This window comes from Lichenostomus cassidix, chromosome Z (genome assembly GCF_008360975.1).
Source record: "Lichenostomus cassidix isolate B80296 chromosome Z, HeHo_3.0, whole genome shotgun sequence".
Lineage (NCBI taxonomy): Eukaryota > Metazoa > Chordata > Aves > Passeriformes > Meliphagidae > Lichenostomus > Lichenostomus cassidix.
Window position 1 is genome coordinate 47,246,269 of NC_139511.1, and position 18,270 is coordinate 47,264,538.

Here is an 18,270-nt window from a genome sequence, read left to right on the forward strand (position 1 = left end):
CTATTTATACACATCTTCAAAATTCATGTCATGTATATCTAAAAGTAGCAACACTCAAGGCAGAGTACTCTCCTGTTTAAATCAGCTGGGAGTTACAAGATGCACATGTATTATTGTATCTACAGTAATAGCATCCTGATCACACCATCCTGTCTAAGAACAAAGAACCCTTGACATCAGATTGTGAGTGACTGCAGGGTGAGAACCTAACAGCAAGGAAGAGGCATCAAGGGGTCCACCTACTGAGGTATTGTGTCACTGAAGATTCTTAACAGAAACTGCGTCGTTTGGATTACTTTCAAGTTTTAGTGGTATTGCACTTGCACCAATGAGAGATTGTAATAATTTTGTAGATTGTATAGGCATTCAGTAGACTGACAGTTTCTAGTTCAGCTGCTAGTTCTTTTGGTTCCCTATTATGAAGGTGGTATGTAATACAGAGAAGGATCACCCACTTCACAGTTACTGCAGTTCTTCTAACAGGTTTTATTTGTATCACAAATATAATACTAGAAGTTATATTTGAAGAATATTCCATTACATTGGTCTACAGCAAACAAAATGAAGTACTTTTTTTCAGGCACAGCTTTAGAAGGGCAGAAATACAAGAGCAAAATATCGGTATTATTTTAATAATTATCACATCTGCTAAATAAAAGTTAAAGAATATCATTATTGGTAAACACTAATTATATTTCACATTCAAATGTTAAGCACGTTGGATTTTTTTTTATTCTAAAGTGTTAGAAACTAAATTTTTCTAAAAGACTAACTGGCTTTCTTTTTCTATTTTAAAGTAAAATTTGTGTATGATTTCCACCTCACATTAAAAAACTTACCTGCCACTCACAAGACGCATAGATTAGTGGGAATCGTAACATGTCAGTTTGAAGGGATTTCATGATCAAAATAAGACTCCAGAAAAGATTAGGATAAATTTTTTAACTTTCTTTACTATGTACATTTAGAGTTACAAAGATGTCTGATTTTATTAGGTTTTATGAGCAAAGAATGTTACTATCTTAGATATAAAATCTGAAATTTTACAAAATTACCACTGCTCTTTTCTATAAGGGCTTTTTTCCCCTTGAACTCTTTAAAAAAAAGATAAGGTGGCAGATGGTGAAAGTACAAAATTCTGCACATAACCATGCAGAACTTAAATTAGTTAAATTTAAGTTTTAACTATAAAACAGAATAAAATTTCACTGAAGTAAATGTTACTTTTGTGGTGGTGTCAACAATGCTGATTTCATTAATATGGTTTGTACAAGCTTTCTGATGGCTTGCCATCTTTTCATCAACTTGCCATCTAGCAGGTTCTGTAATTTGGTGAGGTGATTACAGTACCAATAATAAATGTATGATTATGAATTGTTAGTGTATCTGGCAGTGAAATTAATGCACCTACTACATGATTGAATCTATCTCCTGTGCAGCATCATAGGCACTGCTAAAATAATTTTATTCTAGGATAATATATGCTGAAAGTAATATCTAGACTTTTCAGGTTTTTTCTTCACACTAATTTTATTGGACTCTTGGTAAGTCCAGAAGTTGTAAGTATTATTTATGAAATACTTAAAAGCTCTCTTCAGTGAGCATTACAACAACCACAATGATTTTTGCTATTTGAAGAATACAACAAGCAAGCTGTGAAATCTTGTTAAGGTCACACAGACCTTTGGAGTTTAGTCTACAGTGGACTATGTGCACTGGTGTGACTGACTGACTGACTGACTGACTGAATGACTGACTAGCATTGGGATCCTATTTCTGGTGTACATTGTTTATTATGTTTACACAGAGCAATTCGTGCAAGTGTTGTGTATCTGTGAGCTGTTTAGCTGCAGCTAAACATCAGCCTCTTGGCATAGGTGTATCATGTCTATCATTTATACACAGACAGTCTCAAATATCTCACATCACAGAAAATTGCCACTAAATCACAGTGGAATTCCATGCAGAGCAGTGAAGAACCAGATCTTTATCACCTACTGATCCTAATAAATTTCAGGTGTTTTCTCATATATTTCAAATGTGTTATGCTTTGCAGGGTATGGTCTGTGGGCATTTAAGTGTCAGCATCTGCCATTTGACACTGATGCAGACACTGTTGCTCAAAGCTAGGTACTCTTATGGCTCCTGCAGTGTACCCCACATAAACACCAGCGTTTATTTTATTCAGTAATTTTGAAGAGTACTCTTTCTTCTGATGTTGTTCTGCACTCTGCTTCACCATTGAACATATGACTGCATTTCCCTCTATGATTCAGAAGGGAGAGTCAATGTGTCAGAGCAATTTTTTGCTGTGTTTGCAGGCATTTTTTATGACAAGTCAGTTCAATGTGCCTCCCTCCCTCTGCATGCACATTGTGCATCTGATAGTCTGTGTACATTTTCTTAGAGAGCTTCCATACTGGATGGATGCTAAAATTACATAATGGAGTGTATGGGCTGAGTTGGAGCTACAGGTGCAGAGAGACCTTCTAACTTCCAGCATCTTCCCTTATTCTCAGATAGACCCAAGACACCTTTTCCACTCTTTTCTCAAGGTCAGTCAGTCAGGACATGCTCATATGCATTTAACAACTTCTAAATGTTTTTTTGTCAAGTTCAGGTGAGCTAATAAGAGACATTTTTTAAAAAGTAAAATGTTTACCACATGGAGAACTAACTGCACATTTTATGATCATATTCATATATGTTGCTTATTGGTGCCATCTTTGAAATATCCCCTGTATATTTTTCCCATACCAGAATATTTTGTTTCCTTAAAAACATAATTGTGTAGTTAAGACACAGAGACTGATCAGTTAGTATGTTTTTAAAATTAGTCTTCTTCTTTTGCTGTTGAAAGTACAGAAATAAAGGATGTTGGTGACCTAGAAATTATGAAAATGTAAGAATTTAGTCCAAACAGAAATTAGTTGATCTCAACATTCCTCATCTTCTTAGGAGCTGTATGGGGACTTAGGCCACTGAAAGATAGACAATTTACTTTTCTTGTAAGTATGACACCCTGAAGCAAAAATTTTTTTCCTCATTGGGTGCTTTGCTTTCCAGCTTGCGAATATCAAGTGAGTCGTCGTTCACACACAGATAGTAACTTGTATCTTCATAGCATTGGAACTGCACTGAATCTCCTTGGTAATGCATGATGAAAAAGTTATTATCTTCACTCAGCTATGAAAATACACAAATTAAAGAACAGGTTGTATTTCTAATCCCTTTCTATAATGTTAAATGAGACAAAAAGTCATGTATATTGTTGTCTTGTTATATATTATGCTTGCTATGCTTTTCTCCAGTGACTCACATTTACTAATTTTTAAATAAATCTTAGACAACAAATATTCATTTTGGGATAGATTTTGTGGTAACTGTGAATAAAATAGTACCCATCTCCCTCAAAGGACTGACCAATACCAGACTAATAGATGCATTCCTTTGCTTCACAAAAACAACAGCACAACTTCCCCAAAGTCATTACAACAACTTAGGTTTTTCATCTGGTTATTTTCTTACTTTAGGTATAAGCTGTCAACTGGCACTAACAATGAAATGTCAATCCACTATTTTTCTTGCCTCTTTTGAAGTAAAATTAGAATGTTTCAGTAGAAATTACTCTTAATCAACTCTTCTATTACCTATGGCTTCTCTGTACATCTCTGGTTTCCAATGAACTTTTTATTTAAGATCTATCTCTGGAGGAACAGCTATTGTCCAAAGACTTTCTTTGCATGTGTGTGTGTGTGTGTGTGTGTGTGTGTTTATGGACTTGGTAGGCACCTTAGGGTAGGAATGGAGAAATAGTTATAAAAAGACATCATGCCAGATAGAGGAAGAGTACGTGCTCAAATCTGTAGAAACTGGTAATCTTGGGGTACCAAGGGGCTGCTGAACCTGCCCATGGTCTCCAGCACACCTCCAGCACCTACCACGGGTCATGTAATCCACACCACATCCAAGGGGGTTGCAGCTGCTCTAGCTGGACAAAGATTATAGGGCAGGGCATGTGAACACAGCTGCTGAACCCAGGGCCCAGGGTGTGACTGTGCACAGCTGCTTGGAATCCTCTGGAGTGTGGGTGTGAGCTAGCCCCTGCTCTTGACTGTGTGCACTGAGTGAAGCAGTAACTGAGAATACTGTGTGAACAGTTATCTGCTGCTAATAGTAAGGCCTTAATTAAGAGAAGGTTGAAATTTGTGTTTCCCCCAATTCAACCTCCTGCCAAAGAGCAGGGAATTTATAGCATCTTTTGAGAAGGACTGAACATATCATAACCAAATTATTTAAACTTTCCTTTTGACTGACCTCTTTGAACATTCTCATCCTACCCATGAGACAGTTCTATAACTCTGACCAGTTTAGTGTATTGTCATTGCTTAAGGGGACCTCTAAAAGGAAACTGAATGCTTGAGGAGAAGCAGGAGCACACTAAAGAGTACCAGCTGTGCAGGAGTTTACAGCATTGGCAATAACTACCTTTCCATGGAAAGGTGTCCTTTCAGCCCGTATGACAACAGAGGATGGAAAGAAAATGCCATACAGTTATTGCAGAGTACCTGAAAGAAACTTGAGGATACACCTTCTATTGTCAGCAAAGCTATAATGGGAAGCAGCTAAAACATTCTGTCCTGATCAAACCAATGTAACAGCAGTGTATCTGCAGCTTCAACCCAAAAAGTCTGTTTTAAAAAATACTGTTAAAGAAGTGGAAGAAAATTTGTCATTGGGAAAGAAATATCTTCTAGGGACTCAGAATGGTAAATAGTAAATATAAATGGAATAAGAAAAAATGGTGAAAGAAAACCTGCAGAAGCAAGGAGAGCGATTCATATGTACAATGAAGAAATTAATGGTAGAGCAAGGGAGATTCTAATGGGATCTTGTGAATGTAAAGTGAAAATTACATACTTTCAAAAGCAGATTGAGATTCAGAAATTTTAAAAGTTCTGCTGAAACACCTGCATGAAATAATGGAAAATTAGATAGAAAACTATGACAGGAAAGTGATTTGGCAAATGACATTATGTCACTGGGAGAAGACAGAGGAACTCGGAGTAGAAGCATAATGAAACATTGTTAGGGCTGGGAGGTGCAGCAGGTCCTTGAAGAACAAAATATTTTGTAAGAAATCATGGCTGACGTAATATTCTATTATGATCTGTAGAGAAGGATGATGAGAAAACCTGGAGACTGTAGTGGACTACCACCAGATAAAGTTGCTCCTGGGGACAGTTTCTACAGTAGCAGTCAAGATAATTTGCAAGATCCAAGAAAAGACTACTGATTTTTAGTTACAATCTGACCATCTCTTTTCCATTGCATTAAATGAAGAACCAATTTGCCACTTAGGTTTCACATTTAATGGCAAAAATGACACCTTTACTCTTATCCTACAGGTGATTCACAATGCATTTGAAAGAACCCACATATGCTCACATCAGAAAAATATTGTCTTCAAATATTATCAGACAAATATTGTGTTCACAGACTAAAGAAAAACATGTCAGTGATGGAAGCTACAGAAAGAGACAAGGAAAAGTAGAATACAAGTTTTAAAATAAGTAGACTCAAAATTATATAAAGTCAGATTGAATATGGAGCAATGAGCATTACTCCAAGCTAGGTTAAACTGCTGCACTCCAAACTAGGAAGAAACTAGAAGGTTAAAAGGAATGGATTTGAAGGCCAGCTGCAACAGAACATCTTGTGGTTTTATGATACATTAGGTAAAGGAGTACAGGGCACACTTCAATCCACATTTTGCCTCAGATGAAGCAAGGAAATGAGCACGTGATCAAAGAGGCGTAAATCATACAATGATGATAAGCAAACCAGTAGAACTGAGCTGCCACCTCATTAGCATCAGAAAAGCTATGGACCTGGTAACTGTACTGGCAGCCTTCAAATTAAAAAAGGAAAGTGCCTGCCTTTAAGATTTAGTACTTAAAGCTAGCAGATTAAATATCACATTACAACCCCGCATAGTTTTGTCATTATCCATGAGAAGTATTTCTCCTCAGTGCACTACTCCCACACTTTCTCATAATAAGGACAATGCAGGCTTTATTCATCACACTAGAAATTATTTGCTCATCAGTGCACTCATTTTAGAAGGTTTATAAAGAATCTCATGATTCAGTGCTGCCCATGATTTTGCCTCTTTACCCAACTGGATGTGGTTCAAGTGCAGGCCTCTGATCTCTTCCCGTACAAATGAGTAACAATTTTTCTTCTGTTTCTGGCTATCAGCAAGAAACCATATGAGCAGATCACTATCTGTCTTGTTAGGTTGAATGGGTTCCCAGAAAGAATTTTTCAGTTTAACTATGCTTAAAAAGCCAAATGGATAAATAGGTCTCTACAGGCAACTGTTACAGCTACTTCCAGACATCTCCCAAAACTTGCTGGCATCAAGACACTAAGTCTTTCCCTGTGAACAGCTCCACAGAAAAGGCATGTGTTTTTTGTGTTAAAAGAGTGTATTAAATATAATATGCAAAATAGAATACGACTCTGATAGTTTACAGTGTACAAGGAGGGGACTATAAGCTGCCTTATAAATTTCCTAGGCTTCGTTGCTTTCTCCTTCTTTGTAGAGAGCCCCGGAAAATGAGTTGCAGGTGAGTAATTCAGCAGACATTAAACTGAAGGATGCACTTAGATTTTCCAGGCCCAGGATACAGAAGATTTGTTCATTAATTGTTAGTAGTGTAGCTCATACCTTTTGAAAACCATTTCAGAAAGACTTCAATTTACTGGAATTGGTAATTCAATACTTCATGATTTAGGAGAAAGGTTAGTAATGTTAAAAATATTAGACTGGGAATTTCAAGTTTTCAGGGTTTCAAAGGCACTATTATCAAGTTCTGAAACTATCTGAGCCCAGATAGTTCTACTTTCTCCTATTGAAATTTGGAAGATTGTCTTTTCAGTTGAATAATAAACCCACAAGGGTACAACCTTAAAAATTATTATTAGTTACATTTCCTTAGTTTTGCATTTTCTCTAGGTTATAATGTTTATGTAAGGTATCCTAAAGAGCAACCAATTTCCTTCATGTGGCTACTATGTTTTATTGTTTCTATCTAGAGAAGATCCAAGAAAACCAAGCTTTCATGTATTAGTCCTGATTTTGAATCATCTGATGATATGAAATTCAGTCTGAAAGTATGACAGGTGTTTATTACTTCCCAGAAGTTTATGACTGATGGATTCATTAGTTCTTAAAACATCATAACTTTTGTAATCTGATCCTTCTAGATCTGTTAATACATTCATCCAGGTTTTCTAGACCTTGCCTAAGAATTTGTACCAGATGAAATCTACTTTGTATCTCCCTCCATTTTGTATAAGCATAAAAATACAGGAAACACATCCACCTCTCATGTTTTAATTGAAAGTGAGATATTTTGCCTGGAGATGGAAGGATGTAACCATGAATACAAGTCAAGACAAAGTTTTTTGTTTTCCTTTTTCTGAGGAAAACACTAAAAGCCAGCTGAAAGGAAATAAGCAATTTGTCATTTAATGAGTAACAGGATTAATTTAGCTGCCCTTTTTACACACCTGTGTTTGCCTACACAGTATCACACACAGGTTCTTACTTGTTTGATCATGATTGCATACCTGTTTAAAGTCAGGATCTTCATGGTTGCACGTTTTCATATTGCATCTCTCCACTGAAGGATAATCTGTCTCCGAACAGGATGCTTTTAAGACCTGTGTTTACAACCACACAGATTTGTTAATTTTGTAATTCAATATGGTAATTTTTTCTTAATATTTTTCTTTTTAAACCCATCAAACATTGTGTTAATTCTAAAGAAAACTATCTTTTTTTTTAAAGGTCATTAATTTTTGCAGCCCTGACTGAACCTTACCAGGATATCAAAATTTTATTCCAGATAAGAAGCCTTGTTATCTTCCATACCAGAATTCTCACTGAGATTAAGAAAATTATTTGTATTGTGTTGGGAAAAGAAAAGTCCATGATCTTTCCAAGGTTTTTATATATTTGGTAGACACCAACTGTGTCTTACCTCATATTCAGATAAGAACTGCTTTCAGTTATGCCAAGAAACATAATCTGGTATGACCTGGAATTTTAAAATAGTTCATCGGAAAGTAAAATCCATTAGGGCTCAACACTCAGTTCTTCTCCTGCTTTGGTGGAACACCCTTCAATTAATTTATGAAAAGGTAACCTCTGAACCAGAAAAATATTTTTAAATAGTTGCTATTACAGGAAAGGATGATGCTTTTCTGTGAGTAATAGGCTATAAATATAATGTATGTATCTAACAACATATATTTCCCTAGAAAAAAACCCAGGAAATAAATTTTATGTAGAGTCATGTGTGAGTTAAAAACAAATGAAAAACATCAAAGACTTCTTGAGGAAGCATTTGGTGATTTACACCATCATGAATGGCTGACATTAGATGAAGGGTCATTCTTTATCTTAACATACTTGTGTAAACAGAGGTTCTTGGACCTTTGATCTATTTTACAGGGTAAATTGCAACATAGCATTCTTCCTCAGACAGATTTTAGCAATGGTTATAATCCCTCACTACAGAAGGCTATCTTTGCCATCTCTTCCCACCAGAAACAAACCTTCACAAGACTGGAAAACTTGACAATGTTTAGACAACAAATGGTAAATGTTTAAAGCAGGATGTTCAGTGTTTTCTTTTCATCACATTCCTTATCCTGTAATGTGAGTTCATTGGAAGAAAATAATTTCCATCTTAAACTCATCTCTTTCCAAGGCATGATGCCTGCTTTTTCCTACCTTCTTATTTTCCTGCATGTTTACTGGCTAAGAAGCTCCCTCCTCCTCCACAGACACTGGACCTTAACATTCCCAACTGACTTCTAGTGGCAGTAGTTAACTACCCAAGGAAAATATTTTTGCAATAACCTTCTTTGATTATTTCCCAAAACAGAATAAAAGGATGTACTCAGAACCTATGAAATGTGGAAGGTGGTTAAGTAAAGTGAATTTGAAAAGAAATTGTGGGAGAAATTGTTCTACAATAAGAAAGAGCATCCAGGAATTATAAAGCAAATAAACAACTTCTTACCTTCAGAGAGAGACTTTTCTTACCCTTGCACAATTGGACAAATTCATTAAGCTTTGATCTCTGTGTGAGGATCACCAAATTTTTAGAATCTGTTTTACACAGAGAAGAATATTTTAATAATATGAGTATCATTTTATAAAATGAAGCAGAGCTGAGTGCACTCTACAAGGAGAAAACTTTTCTTTACAGGTGTAGGAATAGAAATAAACACAATCACTCTTGATGCCATTCTCTTGTCTAAAGCATTTAAAGCCTATGACTTCACGAGGATTTGAATTTGCCATGTATATTTTTTATTTCCCTACATTTACAGTCAATATATGGAATATCAGTTATACATTAATGTAAGTAATATGAGCTACAAAAGCATAGATAGTAGTAGATAACACATGTAATAAACATGTTTATGGTATATACCTGACTATGTATATGTCACTATGGAAAATGTAGAATTTTTTCCCTTTTATTTTCCTCATGTTTTGAGATCAAAATCCTTCTTGCATTTTTAACAACAAAATAACAACAAAATAACAACAAAAGTGTTATTCTTCTGAAGAAATCTTTCTGAGACAGGTACAGCATTAAAAATAGCACAAAAATCCTTGTTAAAAGTTGAGAGAAACTCCCTAGCCTAAACTGAGTAAGCCTTACTCAGTTTACATGGGTATTCAGATAAGTATAGTAGACTGTAGGTCTACAATTCTCTCATTTCTATTACTTTTTGTGACATCACCTTAGATTACCTCAGCTACAACTGTCCGATGTCAGCTGTGGGATTTAAGAGACACATCAGCAGATAAGGGAGGTTTCCTCTCCAAGTCAAGAATGTTCTCACTTGGAAGGAAGGGTGACAACAAGAGGTATGCAGAAGTCCATCCAGTTGACCAGGGACATCCATCAACATGACTTACATCCTAACTATCCTTGGCTTTCTCCATGTATAGCATTTACTGTGACTTGTTTACACATTTAGTCTGAGTAAGTCCCAAGGAGCCTGACTTCCTCTCTCACCTCTGAAAAACATGGCAAGTGGTCTATCCGGGAGCCAGTGAATGGCAAGGAAAGTAAAGAACCTTTCCATGATTGCATATGTGATCCTTCCACTCTCTAACGGCTTTTGAATGAACTACCTTGTCTCACTGGTCACTAAAACCTTACCAGAGTCTAATGGGTAATTTAAAAATCCATGCAAAGAAAATGCCTTGAAATTAAATAAATTAAATAATTTCTTGCTTGGGATATCCCTAAACTTTAAAGCATTGGGATTTGGGAAGATACCAATATTTTTCTACTGTTCCCTAGAGATCTGCATTTGGTGCTTCTTCAAGGTGCAGTAGTGGATATTTGTTCTCATTGGTTACAGGAGCCCTTGATGCTGGAATTAGAGTGCATTTTTCCTCCACCGTAACACTTGGAACCAATATATCTTTGATTTTTGCAATAATTTCTTATGTGTACAGTATGAAAGTTCCAAAAATGTGCCTCCTCTTCCATCATATTAATTTCTTTTTGGTTTTCCTCGCCTGCTAAAACAGCTCTTTGCTAGTTCAGACTCATATGCCAGCAATAGAACATCCACGTTTTTCTATTAAAAAAATCTTATGTTCTAGTTTGTATACAATATATTTCCTCAAATATATTTGTGTTCAGCCCAAGCAAATTTTGTGACTTTGAAGGTTTCTTCTTATGGAACACAGAAAGGCTCTTTTATTTTTAGAGCTGTCCAGTAACCTGAGCTAAGTAAAAAATCTGGTACAATATGTTACTTCCAATGTCAAATCTAGATGTAAACCACTACTGCCTTCTTTTCCTACTGTCAAAGGTACCTTCAAAACCAGACCCAACCAAAGAGATGACACCTTTTATTCCCACAAGAGACTTGATACCTTTTCTTCCCATAAGAGGCTTATCAGTAACTGCTGCTTCATTCCTTGTGAACACACTTAACCAGGCAATATCTAAAATAGAAGATATTTAACAAATACGTGGAGAAAGTGAGATACAGTCCTCAAATTTAAAAACATTACAAGCAATTTAAAGAATTGTTTTGAAGCATTATCGAAGAAAGAATGTATAATAGCCACAGACATGAGATTTCTTGTCTTGAGGGTCTCTGAATTAATTTAACCCTGGAAGACTGTACAGGTAGACTTGTAAACAGGTATTCTGAAGTCTGAATGCTGAGTCTAATAAGTGTATTGATTCATCAATTATCTTTTGCAAAAGACAATATTCCTGAGAAACTAGAGGTTGGTGACCTGAGATAAGGCCTAATATGCTATTATAGAGGAGCCAGAAGTGCTTTGGCAGTGAAAGCGGGGACCTAATAAGAAATGTAGGCGATTGGAGGTAACAGGTAACAGGTAGCAGCAGCAGGTGTTTTCTGGCTTTTCTAACATCAGCCTGAATCACACAGCCAGTCAGCTGCAAAAAAACATCACCCACTTCAGGTCAAAGTCAACAAACATCCAAGTTACGACTGGTTGCTAATATTTATATTGTCTTAACTGCATAATGAATGTATGTCTGTGGTGTTTGCATCTACATACACAGTCATATTACACAGTATCTCTTTTTTTTTTTTTTGTCTGCTAGGAATATCACTATTTTCTGCAGACTATGCATTTATTCAGAAACTGCTTCCACTATATACCTACACAGGTTTTGATTCTATTCATAAATTAACAATACTAATTGTCTGAGTGACTTCAAAATTCTGTGCAGTTATCAAGAAAAAGATATAAAGCACAGTTAAGTACACCATCAGTGAAGCTGTCATTATTCACAATTTAATAGAATAATAGTTTTAGTAATTCAAAAGCTAACTTAAAATTTTCAACTTTTCCCTCTATTTTGGTTAAAAATATGATTTATTGGGTTTTTTCCCTACTTTCACATCTCTGGAAATGGTACCATTCAAGAATAATTGCATCATTTTAGAATAATTTCATTTGATATTATTTAACTGTTCTCTACCAAAATTATATCCTCTACTGTTTCCATGATGATAGTTAAGACACCATCTTTGGTCTCAAATAGGGAAGCCCCATTTGAGAAAGAGAGTTCCATGAAAAATAAAATAGTCCCCAAAAATTCCAAAACATGCTCTAATTTTCTCCATTTTGCACTTGTTATTGAGGATTATCTTTCCTTTCTCTTTCTTTAGAGCTAAATGTCTAGACTTCCCACTAAGTCAAATGAGCATAAACAATCTAATCATCTAAGTATATTACATACCTACTGTAAATCAGGATAAAAGTTTTCTTGTATTGTTATCAATATTCATACAGACCCAATATAATGTTATGTCTACAGACCACAGGATTATAGAATAATTTTGGTTGGAAAAGACCCGTATGACCATTGAATCCAACTCATTTGACACTGCTGAGTACACCATGTTCCTAATCATCACACCTAAATCCTTACAGGGGTGGTGACGCAACCACTTCCCTGGGCAGCCTGTTCTGAAGCTTGGCAGCACTTTCAGTAGAGAATTTTTTTTAAAATATCTAATTTAAAGCTCACCTGGCACAACCTGAAGTCATTTCCTCTCATCCTGTCACTTGTTACCTGGGAGAAGAGACTCACCCCCATCTGGCTACAGCCTCCTTTCAGGCAGTGGTACAGAGTGATAAGGTCCCCCTTAGCCTCCTTCTCTCCAGGATAAAAACCCCTAGCTCCCTCAGCTGCTCCTCACAGGACTTGTGCTCCAGATTCTTCACCAGTCTTGTTTCACTCTCTGGACATGATCCAGAGCCTCAATGTCCTTCTTGGAGTGAGGGGCCCAGAAATGGACATATTGCACCTAATAGTACATTTAAAAATGTCCTGAGTACTATACATGCAGTTAGTGAGTTTTGGTATATGAAGCACACTACCTTCATGAGATTGTGAATCCTTGGTAGATATTTCATGATGACCATCTTCATCTATGTCAAAATGCACTGTTTTCGAATCTTCAGTTAGTATATAACATTTCACTGTTTCTCGCAGGCTAAACGCTAATAAAAAATGAGTTATAATTAATTTTACTATTGACAGAGAAATGGCAACCTTCCATAATAAAAAGATCAAATGTAATTTTCTAACAATCTACTTGATAATCTATGTATATGTGAACTATGAGCAGTATAGCCAATGCATATTAGAAGCTACACAGAGGGTTTTAGCAGCTGTTTTGGGAGCTTGATGTCAGTGTGAAGAAGGAAAATAAATATTTCTTCGCTTAGAAGGTTATGTCAGTGAAGAGAAAATACGTATGCTGAACCTTTCAGAGAGACAAGTGAAAACTTTAGTTTGATAAAATGGCTTCCAACCCAAGAGCCTGAGTGATAGTGTAAGAAGGAGGGATGATGGAAAATGTGCAGATAGCTGAAAAAAAAACTAAAGGGGGCCAATCGATTTGAACATGGGAGAGGGGTCCACATTTGCAGCTGGTTGGTGACTGAGTACACTTAGAGTAGCCAATGGAGCGCTGTGGGAAGCCTGAGCCAAAGCAAGGTTGCTCACAGAAGCCTTTAAATGGAAAGACATGAAAAATAAAGTTTTAAATCTTTATTATGAAGCAAATAAGAGGTAAACTATGGAATGTTTCTCTGCAGTTTACTGTTTATAGACTAGTTTCCTGTATGTCACAGGTAAGTACTTGTCTGTTTCTCAATTTTGTGATTTCAAAATTGGATCTGCATATAAACAACACTTTTAGGTTAGAATGTATATGGCTACCTAAAATAGCAACATTTATTTTAGGGATAAGACATCTTACTGAAAATAAAACAAAAAACCCCAGATTTTTCTAGCTAAAAGCTGCCAGGAGGGAAATAGTTCCCTTTCACTCCCGAACACAACCGTGGTGCTCTGGATGTGAGAGGGATGTATTGTATATGTCTGTATGCTCCAGACACATGGATGTCAGACACCTACAGAATAATACTATAAGGCACAATTTTCATTAGGTTCAGCTGAACATTGTTTTACTGGAAGAGGTCTGGTGCTTTCAAATGCAGTTAAGACATTTCTGAGACCACACAGACCTCCAGGGTATTATTCAAGATAAAAAGTCCTGGTTTTGCCAGAAAAATCAGGCAAGCAACACAGGATACACAGAATGCACTAGCAGGGGCATAATGTTTTAGGAATGCTTGACTTCACCAAACCTTTGTCATTTACGATACTTCCTCTGAAACATCTGCCTTTAAGCAAATATTTTGAAAAAATTGTGTTGTTTCCAAGAAGCTTTCTTTCCACCCTGCTTAGGCAGAGCAGAAACTCTGCACACACAAAGAAAGAGAAGGATGATGCACATTCTGACAGCCCAAGTCACACCTTCCAGAAGTGGCAGGTCTGACATGCTCTGTGTTGGATCTTTTATTACTTGCATAGCTCATTTATAGTTGGACAAATGTTTTCTCTTCAAAGGCAACTGGAGATCAGGCTTCCAGAAAAAAACATGAGTTGTGTTAAAAAGCAACAGGACAACAACTACAACAATCAATACAGAAAACCTTTTAAAAATTTTGTATTGTAGAAACTGTAGTGTAAGAATTCCACTTTTAACTAGAATTACAAGAACTAGTAAAATGCTCAAACTAAAATGTTTGGCAGGCCTTCTTATGTCATTAACTCTTTTCCAGGGGAACACATCTGTACATTAGGAATTACCAGTCTGAACTTGGTGGTATGAAAGATCTAATGTCAGTATTTTAAGGAGTATTTCTGTTCTGGTTATTTTAAAGGTAGTTTTGGGGGTCTTTTTCTCACCAAATATTTCTATTCTTGACTGCATCATAGAAAAGCTCTTTCAGGCACTTAATTTTGTTGGATTCTGCCTTGGATTGGAATATTCTTTTCAAGATTACAAACACACGTGCCACTCAGGTAAGAGTTACCTGGCTTTCCAGGAGCTGTTCTCCTTTTTGCAAGCAGAAATTGTTTCCCCACAGACTTTCTTCCACGGAGAGGATTTCCATATGGCTTTCTACGGCCTGAGCGGAGCAGCATTGCAGAGGGACTTGAGAAATACTGATAACCTCAGCTGACTTCCTTTTCCAGTCCTAAAGCAGGAGTTAGCATTTATCACATGTGTTTCCACTGAGAAACAAGTTTTCAAACATGATTTTGATAAATGACATGTTATGGAAGCATAGAAACTCAATAAATGTTTGACTGCTTGCATGACCCAAGCCTTTGTCTTGCAAGGCAAAACCAGTGTGTTTCCAGTGACAGTAAAGCAGCTGACTATCTACACTTCCACTAAGATGCAGGCTGACATGGATAACATAGTTACATTGAAGGAATATATTTTGAAAGACTTTCCTTTAGATGAGATATAAACAATGTTTGTGACTTAAATTTTTTTATGTTTGTCATAGGAAGCTAGCTACTTTGCTAACTAAATTGAAAAACCACATTCATTTTGTCCTTCAGAATACCGTCTAAGATAATCATCAAAGTATTCATAAGTGATTGAAAATGATGGTAACTTCAAAACATCATAAGCTGACTCTTAGAGGTATATGCTGGCATATTTCAATCTTAAACGAAGGTTCATGGAATCTTGCCTTAGGAATGAGGACAGGAATTTGGAAACTTGAGGAATATATTATAATTAGTAAGAAATATCAGTTAGGTTAAATATCTGAAGGAGAGGTTGATGTCTAAGGATGTGAACTGCTTCGATGGTGGAACCATCCAGGCAGCTACTAAGGTATCCTGAAGTTGCGAGTTAAATCACTGCATTTCAAAAAAGCTGAGGACCTTTGGTTTGAAGAAAGGGAAATTCTGAAGTCTTGGTGTTCTCCTGAAGTCAACTGTTTATGATAAGTGTTTATGGCAAGTGCAGACTAAAGAAAAGAGCAAGCTTCAATTCTATCTGGTATCCTGGTTAATTAACTAAATGTAGAGGAGGACAATTTTAGTCCCATGCAGCTTTGCACAGAGTAACTAAATATCTGTTAGGCTAGAGAGATCATGGCTCTAAACAAGTGTAATGGCTTATGAATTCAACTAAGGAAGGGTAGGGCAGTTCTGTTTCCCAGTTTGGTTCACTTCCCTGATGCAAAGCTTCGTATTAAATATTTACATGAAATGAAAGACTTCCACCCCTGGCAATTCTCTTGTTACTAGATTAAAAAGGGTATCTGAGGCCCTTATTCACTCTCTTTGTCTCTAGATATAACAACATTTGGTTAGGTCACTGAAAAGTGAAAAACTTATTATAATTGCTCTTCCTAGTAAATAGGTCTCACATTTTGAAGAGTTAACTTGTACTCAGAGGGAGAAAGAAAAGACTGGGTCTTCCTCATCTTGCTGAAACTGCTCTATCACTGAGCATTCTAAACAAAGAAAAAACATTCTATGTGTTTTTCACTAAGCTCTAACTGGAACCTGCTCTCTGGAAACTTCTACCTGAATCAGGCCCTGGCCTGTGCATGGCCAGTAATACCAGCTTGTGGATCTTGAGAGATATAAGTCTGCTAGGTATTCAGCATTAACAAAGCTTGGAGACTTTGCTAGGTCTGTGAGGCCCAAAACCAGATAGTCACTTACTGAAGATTACTACTGAGAACAAGTATAATTCTAGTTTGGCTTCTCTTGATTGTAAGTTCTGAAGATCCTAATTCCTGATTTGGATCTATATTCAGGGTCTTGCACCCACATTACTTACACTCACAACTGTAGGAAAAGAAGGATGCTTACAAGTCAGGACTCTGAAGAACTCTTGAAGAGGGCAGGACAGCTCAAATACATTTTCAGAAACATATTTAGGAAGTAGATAAATTCTTAAGAAACTTTCTATGGTGAATGATGGACAGGTAATCTGATATTCTGAAGGACTGTACTAAAGTATAATTATTTTGTCTTGTTTAAACTTTTGTCGAGTTTAAACAAGTAGAAAACAGGAAAGTGTATGGTAGAACTTTACCTCTATTGGCTCTCCAGAACAATTAAAGCTCTCCACAATAAATGACAGAAACTTTCATAAAATTCAGAAACTTGAGTTGCCTCACATAGTCCTTAAGACTGAGTGACATATAAATACTCTCATTTCCATAAACCCTTCCTGTCATGACATGTTCTTACATAGATGTCACCCACTTCCATGCTTTTCATTTTTTGTCACAGCTTTTAATGCTGTGTATATCTCCCTAGGTTGGTTTCTTTATCTTAATGTATTTCATACCTATTTCTTCAGTTCTTTTCTCTCTTCTGTAAAGTATACACTGAAGAGGACTAGGAAGACCTGGATATTATTCTTGGCTGCGGACCTGTCAACTGCTGCTTTGGAAACTCGGATCTGATTTGCTTCATTTTGCATCTAAGCTAAGTACAAAGGAGTTAAAGCCCTTATAACTGCTAAAACCAGATACAAGTGAGTATGTTTTTGGCCAACGACCACAAGATCACACTAAAAGCAGATGAAATTTGAATTTTTTTCCTGCTATACAGCCTTTTAAATTCATTGATATGAAGACAGCAACAAAAGTCTGATATTTAGCCTCTCTAGCCCCCTTAGTGATCTTGTTTCTTCTTAGCCATCATTCTCCCATTCACTTAAAACTAAGACACATCTGATCATAAAATTAAATTAAACCAAATTCAGTACATGAAAACAACATTTAAAAAATTTTGGCATTCATTCATATTGTGGTATATTCCAAATATTATTTCATAATGTATTGGTATATTCATGACAAGATATGTCTAAAATCCTTACAGGGTCAGAACCTTGTTTTTGTTGAGTGTATTGGGTTGCAGCTATGAGTCCTGCTAGCAAAGATCATAGTAACTCCTCCAAGTTTGTTCCGATTTAACAGTGGATTAAAAAGAACTTTTGGCATCCTATAGTTAATAAATAATGAGGTTATGGTCTCTTTCAAATCAGACTTTACAAAATCTATCATCTAAACTAGACATAGGAATACATAAAAATGCACGTAAACTAGATAAAGAAAGAAATTTCACAAGAAAACATTACAGTCAACTGAAAAAATTGCTATTTCAAGAATCTAAACAAGCAGTCTGAAAATATAATCTTAAAGCTTATTTAAGCCTGCTGTAATCTTTCACTCTTACCTTATTTTGTGTGTTTTTGTCTCTGCTGGGATACTTCTACTGAACAGAATGCTAGAAGCAGCTCTGTTACAGCCAATTTATTGCCTGAACACAG

At 36.2% G+C, this 18,270-nt stretch overlaps 1 protein-coding gene across 2 annotated transcripts; it reads right to left on the reverse strand.

Annotated features, from left to right (window-relative positions):
* Nucleotides 1-466: 466 nt before the first annotated feature.
* On the reverse strand, nucleotides 467-18,270 carry LOC146424810 (uncharacterized). Of its 2 annotated transcripts, none has more exons than XM_085042521.1 (7): nucleotides 18,177-18,270; nucleotides 14,990-15,154; nucleotides 12,980-13,102; nucleotides 11,007-11,056; nucleotides 9,099-9,185; nucleotides 7,639-7,731; nucleotides 467-3,186 (listed from the first exon to the last, which is right to left on the reverse strand). In XM_085042521.1, exons 2-7 carry the CDS (start codon nucleotides 15,099-15,101, stop codon nucleotides 2,998-3,000), a joined length of 654 nt encoding a protein of 217 aa, XP_084898647.1. In that variant the 5' UTR covers nucleotides 15,102-15,154; nucleotides 18,177-18,270; the 3' UTR covers nucleotides 467-2,997. The 2 variants fall into 2 exon arrangements, with proteins under 2 accessions (XP_084898647.1, XP_084898646.1); XM_085042520.1 differs by having other exon boundaries at nucleotides 9,099-9,187; nucleotides 10,985-11,056.